Source organism: Atractosteus spatula, chromosome 13 (assembly GCF_055471065.1).
Source record: "Atractosteus spatula isolate fAtrSpa1 chromosome 13, fAtrSpa1.hap1, whole genome shotgun sequence".
NCBI lineage: Eukaryota > Metazoa > Chordata > Actinopteri > Semionotiformes > Lepisosteidae > Atractosteus > Atractosteus spatula.
In genome coordinates this window covers 21996056-22010648 of record NC_142718.1, presented here as the reverse complement: position 1 = coordinate 22010648, position 14593 = coordinate 21996056, and the positions used below count along the sequence as shown (strand labels likewise).

Here is a 14593-nt window from a genome sequence, read left to right as displayed (position 1 = left end):
TTTGTATAGATCGGTGTAAAACAATAACTGCAGCCTTATCAATTATTGTAGTTTTTTTTCGGAAATGTGCGCGCGAGGTGAAAGTTCAGAGGTTACAATTCCGGCGCTTGCTGGATTTTTCTCTCTGTTTTTGGAAACAGAGCATATATTAATATTAAAAGAAAGTAAAGAAAACCAACGGAATTAAAATAGGGACTCCGCAACATTCAGGCGATCATATCCAGGCGCTTCAGAGAATGTTGGCTACAGGGGCGGTAAGATTTTATTTAAAAGTACTTTATTCCTGAAGATGTTCTAGGCCCCGGTGAAATTTAAAATTTTGACGCAAGTGTAGGGACTCCTTAAAGACTCGATTTGCCGTTAAGTGATTTCACGATCCGATAAAGCTTGTTAAATATTTATTTGTACTTTTTATTTAAGAGAGTGGGTTTAAAATATTCCCTTTCTAATGCAAAAAGGGTATTCAGTACAGTGGTTAAAAACTACGGAAGCATCATACACAGGAGGCAGTTAGAGTTCAGGTCTGTGAGAAAAACAACGGCATGGTGGAAATTTCTACTCGTGGACGATGCAGTTACAAAACTTGTAGGTTGTTTTCTAGTTGCAGTTAAAGTGCGACTAAACCGACACCTTTTATTTTATAAATATACCAGATAATTCAACTTGATGGCAGTGGACCACAAAGACCGATTAAAAACTGATGAAGTGAAGTTTTAGCAGCAGGTCAACTTGAAATGTTGTATTGTACTAAGAAGAGACGGGTTGGTGATACTAGTTTTAAGTATGGATGTTGTCATTTTATGTTTTTTGCGCTTTATTTTTAGAATACCGACACTGCATTAAGGGTGTAAACAAATACCTTTTTTAATTGTTTTCCTAGTGCTTTTTCATAATTCTGTTGATAATCAGACATTGAGAGCTTGATAAGGGTTACCATATTTGAACATTTAAAAAAAGGGGTACACTCCGTCGAGAGGGCTATTTGTACCACTATCTATTAGACCTTTATTAGTTGTATTAAGAATGTATATTCTGTGTACTAAGTTTCGTCTATAAGTCTATATTGATCTGCAAAATTATAAAAACCGTTATGGCCTCAGAGATACTTTATTCAGATTTTATGGTATCTCTTTATATGTAGTCCTTTTCCTTCAATAGTCCTTAAGTAGTCTTCCTCCTGATGTGCCCAAGCAAATGTCTATGTAGAAAGTAGATTTCTCAGCAGGCAAGAATGACGTTGTGGAAGTCTTTGCTAGAGGTTTGGCTGAAATTGTATGGAACAAGTGATATCCTTTTCAACGACAAGTTGTTTTACCTTGTCCACTGGCTTTACATGTGTGGAAAACCTCACTTTACGTTCCTATCTTGAGTAGGAACAGCAAAGAAGAAGTATGTGGCCTTTAATAGCGCTGAGCTCCACTTGGTGTTTTTTTGACTTTTCAAAGTATTTGGTCCGCATCTGGACCATTCTTCATTATTATGTCAACCTCCTATCAATTTCTTTAGATTATTGACCTAATCAAAATACTTCACAGCATTGGTAACTGCCTCCTTATCATTCAGATCTTTGACACAAGGTCCCACATCAACCCAATTCAGTGTTTCACTCAGGACAATCTGTTTAAAACAAGATAAGTCTTCAAGGGGCCTCTTCTATGTCTCGAAATATTCTGAGGATTTACTATACAGATTATCTGCTTTATCACATAATTTGTTACACTCTTCATCAGATCCTTCCACGTGCATTTTCTGCCAGTACTCCCTTACTTGGGAATATTGGATTCAAGTTTGTTATCATTTCCAAGACAGAGCTGCTTTCCCTTTCAGTTTCTTAGATATATGTTTGGAATAAACTCATGAATGAATGCTCAGAGGTAACACTCACTTAATTCATACTCAAAAGAATGACTTGATCAGAGTAGGTGGTTTGTTCTGTAACAAAAATGAGGACTTAAAAGCTGGAAACTGTATCAGTCTTGTAATATCTGGAAATAGACATTCAAAATCCATAAACCCTGGACTTGCTGGATTACCTGATTTACTGTCTGGTTATAAAAAAGAATCTGCCATTTTTGATGATGAGCTCTCCTCTCCAACTGCTTTCTCGTGCTTGTGTAAGTCCACACAAACTTGTAAATCATTTGCGCCTTTGCCTACCACAGAAATGTAAGTACCAGGTCTACATACCAAGCACTCAGCTTCTCATTCTTCTATCCTGCTTGGAAAACATAGCAATATTGTCTTTACTGCTGAAGTGAATGAGTATTTTTGGTTTGGCATTGTGTTTAGGGATAGCAAAGTAAAAAAAAAATCAAATAAACCTCTCTTGAACAAAAGCTACTGTGCACAGTCCAGAATCAGATAAGACACTGAAATTAGTGCTGTGGCTGAGCCAGTTTGGAGGTTTTGGAAAAATCATATCTCTTTGGAATGAAAACTGAATGGGGCAGAAAACTAGACACTCCAACTATAACCAATACATAGTCTTGCTCATGAATAATCAGCACTCCATTTCACATTCAAAACCTTTGGAGACAAAAGAATAAAGGAAGATATTAAGATTTGAAAATTCCTCCCAGACAGAGATCTAAGGCCTACAGAGGAGGACATGCCTGGGGGAAAAAACAGATATATGGTAACACTAAAACATGTTTCAATTACAAAACCAAACACAAGTCAGAGTAGTACAGGACTATGTTAGCTGTAATTAAAATCTAACTGTATCTACTATATCTGTCTTAGCTTACATAGATATAGATGATACAGTTAGATGTAGCTGTTCTATAGCAGGTTAATATAATTTGTTATCACAGTGCTGTCATCTTACTGTTTTAATTTTTTATGGTGAGATTATTTTTCATGTGTTGTTGTTGCATTGTTTTGGAAAGGAGATACCATTTGAAAGCTTTACAAATGGCAGTCTTCAGTACTTAAAATGTTCTAAATGCTTTTCATTATTACAGTAGCAAAAATCCAAATATCAAAATCTGTTTGTAGGGCCCATGCTCTCAGACTCTCTGCATTCTTTCCTTGCAGGCTGTAACCACAGCGCTGGCGCAAGTGGATAGGGAGAAGATCTATCAATGGATCAACGAGCTGTCAAGTCCAGAAACCCGTGAGAATGCCTTGCTGGAACTAAGCAAAAAACGGGAGTCAGTACCAGATCTGGCACCCATGCTCTGGCACTCCTGTGGTACCATAGCTGCTCTCCTGCAGGTATCTAGTGCATCTAACCTCGACTGTGAAGGTTGAATTTAGACTGCTTTTGGAATTAGTTTTTTTTTAATTAAAGTGGAAGAACCTGGGGGTATAAAACATGAACCAATTGTGCACTCAGAATGTGCAATTTTTAGTAAAGTTCTCTTTCTCTTCTGGTTTTGGCCTTACGACTTTCATAGTGATTTAGAAATTTGTCTTGAAGCCCATGAGGTGACTGACATGCAAAGATATTTATGTTGAAAGTGTTTTGGAGTTTATGTATAATGAAGCATTTGAATATGTTATAATTTGGCATAATTCAAGATAGCGTTATTTAAGGAAATAAAGAGTTGACATAGCACGTGACATACATTTCTACTAAATGGGTAGATATAAACACTACAACTTAACTTTATGGGTTTTGGCATTCCTTTAAAATGAAATGTTTTGGTGAGAAACTTTGGAACATTATTTTTGTTATGCTTGTTTTATGGTTAATGGTCTGTTTAGAGTATTTTCTGATCTGTAAAATTAGCTTGTCATGCACTGTGACACTTTATGAGGTATTTTTAAAATGTTCTTTTTCTAGGAAATTGTCAACATATATCCCTCTATAAATCCTCCAACACTAACAGCACATCAGTCCAACAGAGTATGTAATGCCCTAGCACTTCTGCAATGTGTGGCTTCTCATCCAGAGACAAGGTAGGTTATTATACATCTGTAAACATTATACTAGCTAAGTTAAGAAAATAGCCTGCTCTTTTACAAGTTTTGATTCAGCTTTCATTCAACATGTGAATATATCAACTTTAGTTCAAGTCTATAACAATTTTTTATTCGTCTTGCTTGTGAACTGCTCTGTGTTTGCAAAAAGAAAGTGTAAATTGACCATTCTGCATCTTTTTTTTCAGGTCTGCATTTCTTGCAGCACACATCCCACTGTTCCTCTACCCCTTTCTGCACACCGTCAGTAAAACACGGCCTTTTGAGTATCTTCGCCTAACTAGCTTAGGAGTCATAGGTAGGTTTCTTCATACTTCAGATTAAGTCAGCTTAGCTAAGTTATAGCTTCTCATACTACATATGTATTGTATTCTTCTTTAATTATTTAAAAATCTTGAATTGCCATTTGTTGTTTGTTTTTTTTTGTTTAACCACCTCTAGTTTGGAGTCACCAGTGTCCAGACTTGGTTTACTTCTGTTACCCTCATGTCTGCAGGGAGGGATGATCACAGTGCGTGGTTTTCTCTGAACTTCACACTGTCATAGCCATCTGATATTTTTCCTGTTCCACATTCCTCAGCATCTACGTCTACATCACAACACTGCAAGCTCACAGTTACCTAGAAGGCAAAGTAGTTGCTATTACATTAAATGCCATGGATATTCTGTACAACTGTAGGCCTCCCCAACTCCAGTGGAACTATTTCCTGCCACTTGGGGAATGGTGCAGTCTATTAATGACATACCTGTAATGCAAATGCATTGACCAGTGTCTCACAGCTCTGGTCCTTGAGTTACTTGGCAGTTTTCATTTCAACTGTGCTGTTTATAATATGAGGTTATTGAATCTTTAAATTATTTACAGTAGTCCGAGCTCCTAAATAATAATTGGTTAGGAGTTCGCAGTATCATCACTGTGACAGGATTGTTTCAATGACCATTTGGAAATGATTGAGTCTCCATTCAATGTTAGTTTACTCATTGATATACAGCTTCGGTTGCTGCATTTCTTTGAAGTAATACAAAATAGAATATCTAAGATTTGACAGTAGAAAGCAGGTAAAATCAAGTAATCGGTTAAGGGTTGATCATTTTAACTAAGAGTTCAGTTGAAAAAAAATTCCAGAAGCCAAGGGGGTACTTGAGAAGTAGGATTAGGAAACATTGACCTTTATTATGGGATCCCGTCTGTACTAAAAACAAACGTCTTGGAAGGTTAACCCACACAGGATATACAAGATATACACTGTAGGTTTTATTAGATATACACATTGCTTTGGACTTTCAAATGTTAACTTGGGTAATATGTCTTTGAAACTTTGTAACATAACTCCTTTTAATAGTATCTCATTGTATAGCTTGTGTATATTGATGTATATGTTACAGGTTTTAGGGACCTTATAATAATTTTCATGTTAAATCAAAATCAATCTATGTCATTGAAATTAAGTAACTTTTTGCTGCACATGCACGGTCTCATAATTTCTGCTGGGAGGGAATTAATTTCTATGTTTATTAATTTGGAGGTGAAACAAGGTATTTTAGGTTCCAAAACATTGTTTATTAAGAATATAAAATCGTCTGTGTGCCTATAGGAGCTCTGGTGAAGACAGATGAGCAAGAAGTCATCAACTTTTTACTGACCACAGAGATCATTCCACTGTGTCTGCGCATCATGGAGTCTGGCAGTGAACTGTCAAAAACGGTAGGAAACATCCTTGCACTCTGATGATATAAGTCTGAACAGCTGTGCAATTATCCTGCCCAGAGATGCAGAGCAAAACGGCAGTCAGAGAACCTAAAAGTCCACCTTTGTATCTGACATCACAAAAATAACTAGTAATAATTCTTGCTTCCCCAAACTTAGGTTATCACAATTCATGCTTTCTAATTTCTACACAGCAAAAGACCTAAAACATGTAAATGCATTTAAGTATTTTCAGTAGGTAGTTAACTAGTCAATTGCACTCCAATTTAAGAATGTTATTTCTTAAATTGCAGTCACAATACCGGAGCCTTGGTCTGTCTATATGTTTGTCCATACTGTATCTCTTTGCCCGTAGTCATGACTGCAGGATTAACAATCCATCATCGTGTCTGTAATCTGCATGTGTTTTGGTTGTCTTTCTTTGCAACAGGTTGCTACTTTCATACTACAGAAAATTCTCCTGGACGACACAGGGCTCGCTTACATTTGTCAAACATACGAACGTTTCTCTCATGTTGCCATGATACTTGTAAGTAAAATATCAGGCTATTTTGAGTGCAACTCAACAATGAGATTACATTTTTTCATTAGTTACCTTCTTATTCTTAATAATCTTAATCTTAAATTCAGTTTGACAAATTTATTTGAACATAATTTCTTTTACTGAGAAGGTTTTTACTCCTCAGGATATTCTGTTATCTGTTTTGTTTACATGTTTTAATTAATCTTATTTGTTGTGGTTTTTGTGTGAAAAATCAGAGTAGCATGATGATCTTGTCCATTTCTTTAAGGGAAAAATGGTCCTACAGCTGTCAAAAGAACCTTCTGCTCGCTTGCTGAAGCATGTTGTACGCTGTTATCTCCGCCTTTCTGACAATCCCAGGTACGTCACAGGCTCCTTTCCTTACTGTTAGCTACCTCGCTGTGCATATTACACAATGTTATGTGGTCTACACTTAAAATCCCCCTAGGAGGAGCTGTTCACTGAAGAGAGTCTATGAACAATATGACTAAAAAATATGTAGTGGACTTTCACTGACATTAAATGTAGAGCCTTATTAAATTCTCATACATTAGTGGGTTGAAAATAAGTCTTTTCCCTTGAGGAATTCTGCTTTTCTTTTAACAGACCGTTATGCTAGTCCATCCACAAATGCTAGTATAGTTCTAGAACATGTTTAGTGCTTCTTTTGTGAAATCCCTGTCATATTTTTTGTTTGTTCTAATTATTGTAAGGATATGGGCCAATTGCATTTGTATGTCACTTTCATATCATTCAAGGAATTATTTTGTGTTATGTTTTGTTTAGGTTAATATTAAGTCATTAATTATTTTGCAACAAATAGTAGACAAGCAACCACAGCTGTTAATCGTGTGTTGCAGAAATCGTATATGTCAAATCGAGGGGAAGGGGTCTAATACATCCTTATTGTATGTCCGATTGCCATTCCAGATGAGCACCATTAGATCAAGCCCTGGCAAAATTTAGGAAATATATTGGTACTTATGTTTAGTACATGTATATATTTCATGAAGATATTGCATTTTTATGATCATTGTATCTATAAAAATGTCTTGAAATAATCCAAATATTCGTGCTAGGTAAAAGTGGAGAATATACTGGTTCTGTTGTAGTCCTATAGCTTTCCCAAGCCATTCAGTACTCCGATATTGTCATCGGCATTATTGTGACTTGCTTCTTTTTTTTGATCTTCCTTCACAGAGCCCGAGAAGCCCTCCGCCAGTGCCTGCCTGACCAGCTCAAAGACACAACCTTTGCTCAGGTCTTAAAGGATGATACCACAACCAAGCGCTGGCTGGCTCAGCTGGTGAAGAATCTTCAAGAAGTCACAGACCCAAGGAATATTCCCCTACCTCCACAATAGCCCTCACCATCTTCTTGTGATGGGAATAATCCAACACAAAAAGGATGATCTGTATAGCCCTTATGAACAATAGACAAATGAAGAGCTTTGACAACTTATGGTCGTCATGTTCAAGTTGGATCTTTGGAAAACTGTAGATGCTTCTTAGTATTCTTACTAAGATGGTTATAAACGGTGCTCTTAGACTTTTTACATTGTGCCAAGCTCTTGAGGCAATCACTTGTTTGAGCTTTGATTGACTGGTGATGTGACACTTGGTTTGCTTATTACTTTTCCTCACTATTGCATCTGTTTCCAGTGATGTTAGGATCTTCAAGTAGGTGTCGGATTTGCTTCCTGAAAAGCATTTTGAGAATCGCACCTTCAGTGTCTCTTCAGAAAGAGCTAAGTGCAACACAGCAGATGGGTAATTAAGCTCCTGCTTCAAAATGCAATAACTGCTATAAAAGGAACTATGGTAAACACTTTCACGGCTTATAAAAATGAACTCGATATCGCATCCAAAGTTATTTTACCAACATTTCATGGTAGTAAAAAACAAATGATTGTCTGATTTTGTTACAGTTTTAATTACTTCTCATTGCAGTAATTTGTCCATAATTTGGTTTAGGTATTTGAAAACTGTTCTTGAATATTGTGCATCCTCAACATGTAGTTATTACTTTGGGTTATTGTTTGTTTGACCATGCAGTTTATGCAAAAAACTGCCAAACTTGACTTTTTGCATGTTTTTTTAATGTGATGAAATACTTTCAAAACAGACTTTTAAACGACTTATTAATGAAGTATTTCATGTTGGATATCTGCACACTTCATCTAGTTGTTACTAAGAAAACATCTAAAGTTGATTTTTGAGCACTTTGCACCATATTCAAAAATTTTCAAGTTGTTAAATACCTGTTTTTTTCTTAAGAATTAAAAATAAAACTAAATTGGTATAATCAATCCAAATACTATTTTAAGAATTGCTGAGATTTTTTTTTGCTTTTATTTGCTGTACATGTCCTACGTATTAGGCCCTTAATCTCAACTTCGTACATTTTAAGAAGTCCACATTCTATTTGAAAGTACGCCAGAGTGCAGGTTCTCATGTTTCTCCAAAGTTGGATTAATGCTAAAATCCAAAATAAGATGCACCATTTTTGACTGTTTTGACATGAGTTCTGTCATGTTGCATAATTGTAGATAAAGAAACGGATACAGGCTGATTAATTTTATCCCTGATATAATTTGTATATAGTTACATTTGTTTTTATATTATGATTACCTATGTCAGGGACAAAGTGCTTTTGCCACTGCTTGGCCCATTACATCTGGGGAACTTTCCAGTACAAGTCTTTAACTATGTTGCACCATCATCATCCGTTATTTTCAAGTCAGGTGAAGACATTTCCTGTAGGCTGTTTTGTTTTACAGCAGTTGCTGTTGAACTGTGGTATTCACCTACCCATAATGCATATTACTGGCATTAGGAAACTGAGTTCCTAAAACGGTTATGAGTGAGAGACGTTTAAATTTAATTAAGAACTTCTGTAAGCATCCTGTGTTCACTTACATATATTTACTACACACCCCTTTCAAGTTTCTTAAAACTTGGATTGCATTTCAGAGCTTTTTGTCTTAATTCAGAAAAGCAGAAAGTACAGACAATGAAAATACTTGCGTTTCTTCCACAAATTGGTTAAATTTGTATTTGGTGAGAAAAAGGAACGTATTAAAAAAGTAAATGATGAGTGTAAATATGGCAAACTGCTGCCTCCATATGTTTCTACATAGCGTTGGTTTACCAAAGACCAAAGCAACCATTTAAGTATTGACACCAGCCATCATTCAATGTGGTTAATAGCATTATTTCTCATTTACAATCCTAATTTAAAATTGTACTGAAAGATGTGAGAAAAGGCTTTTATGTAGTTTAAATCTATGCCAATGTTGAACTGTTTTGCCTAGAACTGTTTATTCTAGTAGTTCCGCTGCACTAAAAGTTTTGAAATCTGTGTCTCCCTGTGGTGGATTTGGTTAAAACAAAGCAGCTGGTTAGAGTACCTTAATAAAATTATATTTTTTCTCTTAGACCATCAATTCCCTATACCACAGTGCTAAACAATATGAGAGTAGATGTACTGTATGGCAACTCCTATAAAACAAAGCAAGTAACTAAACTAGCTAATTCTGTACCAGCAATACAACTATAACAGCCTACAGAAAGAAACTTCTTTTTCCTCTTTTATGTAGTAGCTCAATAACATTGTCAGTGGGTTCCAGGACATTATGATGTGCCATACCTGCTGTGGATCACTTTTTGACTTGATATAATGTTAAGAACTAAATATAAGGGAACAGAGATTTTGGGTTTTTTTATATTGAGCAGTAAATGTCCAGAAGTATTTTTACTTTTACGTTTTTGCATTAAATACTCAATGAAGTTCAGGTTAAAAAGTGATTTATTGAATTGTTTTCATCTATGAACTGTTTTTGAATCAATCAGTGTGGTTCATATTCACTATATACATATACATATACATATACATCTGCTTGTGGTGGGAAAGGAGGAGAAATGAAAGTGTGCAAGAACCGTCTGTCAGGATTTGTCCTTAATCTGTTCCATTGTGGTGGTCTCCCAGAACATCTAAGATTGAAACAATCTGGGTATAGTTGCTCTCTTTAATCTTAACTACCTTGGCATACGTTTACCTTTCCTGGATGGGCTTGATGGTCAAAATCATACCTGCCATGTGGAGACCTTTGCGGTGTAGTATATGTTCAAGAAACGTTGATATGTCACTGCATTATTTTTGGATATGTGAGGCATATATGCAACCATAGATTTTTCAAATAAGCAAAATTGAATGTAGAATGTGAAAATGTATTTGAGAGACTATTTGTAAATATATTCCTGAAAATTGTACCCATATACCTATTCAGCTTCCTTTTTCCTTTAACAATTCTGTAGTAACTCTTACTTCTTATTTTTTGGTTAAGAATCATTGCAAAATACAGTACCACATTCTGATTATAATTTATTGTTTGATATTTTAGAAAGATTACTTTTTTCCCCATCCTAGACCAGAATCTTTTTTTTCTTTTGTAGGATTTCAAAAACCCACCAAAAATACCAAATTGATCATTTTTGATGAAGATATTCTGTAATTTTAAGCTTCTGCCACAAGATCTGTAGCACATGAGCTGTTTATTTGGTGGTATGGAATGTTCTTACCTTTGGCTTAAATGCCAGTTTTACTGACTTTTATAGATACGGATATTTTAGTGCACAAATAGCCATGTGCAATTAATTAATGTATAAGAGTAAAGTTAGACAATTTTGTTTTTTCCCACACCTTCATTCTGCTTTCTTGAGTGAATGATAAGATGGTCCCTACTGACTGTAATAGCCCTCCCATATTAACGCTGTAACAGTCATGCAGCAGTTCTTCAGTATTAAAGGGGTTTTTTTTGTACATAGTACTTTCACCTGAGTATTTCAGTACTGCAACAGCTGAATTTCCTAAGATGTTTTGCAGTGCTAGCAGTTCACTGTTTTTAAAGACGATGTTGATTGTGCTTAAAATGCTGTTTTGACTTTTAAGTTCTTTCAGCCTAGGTTTTGTCCCCTAACAGGTAGCCAGATGTGTAGTTGCAAGCAAAGGCTGTACTGCATCTGTAAAAACATACATTTTGAGATGAGGTTTTGCATTGATTCGGAGGACTAGAGAAAACATGTTTAGCATAAAATGAAGTTAAACATCATGTGCTAGTTTCACTGACCAATATTAGCCATACTCTTAGATCTGTTCACATGCAATAACATTGGGCAGTCCAGGATCAGTGCTACCTGTGTCTGTGAAACCAGAGTGGTAAGTTAAGTGTTTTGGTATTATTTGCTCAGAATGGAATGAGAAGCTATTAAATCTAACCTCTTGTCATTTAAAAATGAATGTGCAGTGCTTCTGTTTTTAAATAAGACTACACTCACATTGGAAGAAGAAACATTGAAAGAAGAAATGGCTCATGAATTAGTCCTTAAGGAAGAGGTGGTTCTTGTGAATTCCCAAGCAAAAATATTTCCCTAAGCTGAGGTGACACCTGAGTTTTGGGACTGTCTGTTGAACCATATTGATTTATGTTTAATTTCTTTATACTTTGCCTATTGTGTTTTGGTGCACTTGGAATATGTTGGTAAATGTATGAGAGGGTAAAAGATTTTGGTACATTGGAAGAGACTGTAGCACTGGGCTGACACTCTTCTTAAAGACATGAGCCCTTTGAATGGAAAGCCTGAAAACTTCAGTGTGGTTTAGAAGTTTCAATTGATGTTTACACAAAGAAACAAATTACTTTCATATGTAAAAAATTATTTTCTTTATCTCTTGAGTTTGACAAGCAAAGACAGTTAAATACCTGCTGTTGTTTAAATCACAAAAATAAAATGTTTTTTTTGACAGAATATTCTGATTATTTTGCTTCTTGTCATTAGGTTTTGTGTTACACTTTGGCACAGTTTTCTAGAAATGTACCTGTTTTTTTTTTAAGTGACACCTTTACACACAACATTTATTCTTAAAAGGGTTTCATACAATTTGATCTCCATCAATCCGTTTTCTAAGTGTGTTGTCCGATAAAGGTCACAGGGGAACTGGAGCCAGTCCAGGACAGGACACCAGTCCATCGCAAGACACACACAGACAACGCACACACGCCAGGGTCAGTTTTAACCATTGGTAACCAATTAACCTACCAGTATGTCTTTGGAGTATGGGAGGAAATTGGAGAACCTAGGTAAGGCCATGTGAACATGGGTGAACATAGAAACACTGTGCCGATAGTGCCCCAGAAATTATACTCGGGACCTCAGTGCAGCAAAGCAGCAATGCAACCACTATGCCACCACACCACCCACAACTTTCTAGAGTTTAATTTTTTTAAGAGCAACAAGGAAGGTGCTATACAGTCACTCGGGTTGAATAGAAACATAATACAACATTTGCCTGCAGCCATATCACCCTGCAACTCACAAATGGCAGCCCACTGAAGCTAAGCAGGTATGAGCCTGGTCAGTACCTGGATGGGAGACCTGGGAAAAACTAAGGTTGCTGCTGGAAGTGGTGTTAGTGGGGCCAGCAGGGGGCACTCACCCTGCGGTCTATGTGGGTCCTAATGCTCCAGTATAATGACGGGGACACTATACTGTAAACAGGTGCCGTCCTTCGTATGAGATGTAAAACTGAGGTCCTGACTCTCAGTGGTCATTAAAAATCCCAGGGTGTTTCTCGTAAAGAGTAGGGGTGTAACCCCGGCGTCCTGGCCAAAATTTCCCATTGGCCCTTATCAATCATGGCTTCCTAATAATCCCCGTCTATGAATTGGCTTCATTACTCTGCTCTCCTCCCCACTGATAGCTGATGTGTGGTGAGCGTTCTGGCGTGCTACGGCTGCCGTCGCATCATCCAGGTGGATGCTGCACATTGGTGGTGGTGGAGGGGAGTCCCCATTACCTGTAAAGCGCTTTGAGTGGAGTGTCCAGAAAAGCGCTATATAAATGTAAGCAATTATTATTATTTTTATTATTTCTCCACCTGTTTCCAAGTTTCCAACCAAGGACTGCTAACAACACGGACAGCTGCATTGGAAGCACCATACAAATGGACTTAACTGACAGTAACTGAGTGTGCAAGGGGTCAGGTATGTTTTGCAAAGGAAATTTAAGTGAATCATTTGATGGTGAGGATTTTTGGACACCAACTTTATGTTGTTCCAAATGTGGTCCCAGGAAATGTCTTCACCTGTAACATTCCGCTTCATTTTCCAAACACTACCGCCTGCTAAAGGTTTGTATGAAGTCTAAGGGAAGCACAGAGGAAGCCAATCCCCTTGTTATGCCCTGTCTGAAGTACAGCAGATTACACATTGTTTAGACAGCCTAACCTCCCAAGCATACTACAGGCCTACTCTACACTGCACATCCTGCACTTTACCGTAAGTAAACACATAAAAAGAGCCAGGTAAGGTGTATTGAGATTGCAAGTCCTGAAATAAGCCCATAAGAATATCTTCTCATTAAGATCAAAAGTGAATTATTTTGTAACTCCATAGCACAGCAAAGAAAGGGCAGCATCAGCACTTTTTAGTATTTTTTGCAGAAACACTCCAACTTAAAATGCAGCCATAATTTTATATTCATCCTGCATTCATTGTGTTCCAGTGAATTCAATACAAAGGAAATTATCAGTTTTGTGAAATCTACACTAAAGCAAGCTCTAAATATTTTATTATTGGTAAAGAACTAATTCCTTTATGCTTTTTTGTTAGGTTCTCAAATAAATTTAAGTTATATTCCCTCCTAATTTCATTAAATGGTTCATGAACTTAAGGTGGTTTGTACTATACTCATGTTCTTTTGAATCCCAAGCCCTTAACAAGAATACACAGTACTTCAAAAAACGTTTGTTTTTATTGTATAAAATATTTTATTGTCCCTTGGGGAAATTTTTCATGGACAAACAACACTCCTGTACATTTAAATAGAATGCAAACAAAAAAAAAAGAAGAAGAAAAACATTGCACATTATTCTATTACAAAAGAAAAGAAAAACATTGCACATCTCTCTATTGCACATGTATAACACATAACAACATGCAACATTTATAACGCATCACAAAACATATTGCACTCAAGTGGGTTGTAAAAGTAAAAAAAAAATGTATCCTTGACATTTGCGTTGACAGCTTTAATGGATAGTGGAACCAAGGAATGTTTGTATCTGTTTGACTTAAATTTGGGGAACCCTAAAATGTTTGCCAGAAGAAAGAAGTTGATATTCAGAGTTGAGGATGTGGGAAGGATCTGATATAATTTTTCCTGCCTGTTTGATTATGGATTTTTCAAAGATTGTCTGCAGGGAGGGGTGCCGTTTCACTCCCATGACCTTCGAAGCTGTCTGGTTGAGGCGGGTAATTTGCAATTTTAAATGAACTGATAGATTACCAAACCACACTGTAATACCATATCTGATAATGCTCTCGATTACAGCATGGTAAAAGAGTAGCATTACTTCCTGTCAAACCCCAGACACTCTTA

The 14593-nt window shown here is 36.4% G+C and overlaps 1 protein-coding gene across 1 annotated transcript; it reads left to right on the top strand.

Moving 5' to 3' along the window:
• The first annotated feature begins 76 nt into the window (after positions 1–76).
• cnot9 (CCR4-NOT transcription complex subunit 9) lies at positions 77–11959 on the top strand. The gene is made up of 8 exons (XM_088931133.1): positions 77–254; positions 3037–3216; positions 3788–3903; positions 4113–4222; positions 5520–5629; positions 6063–6161; positions 6424–6515; positions 7356–11959. The coding sequence occupies exons 1-8, from the start codon at positions 237–239 to the stop codon at positions 7516–7518; spliced, it is 888 nt and encodes a 295-aa protein (XP_088787259.1). The 5' UTR covers positions 77–236; the 3' UTR covers positions 7519–11959.
• Positions 11960–14593: the final 2634 nt, after the last annotated feature.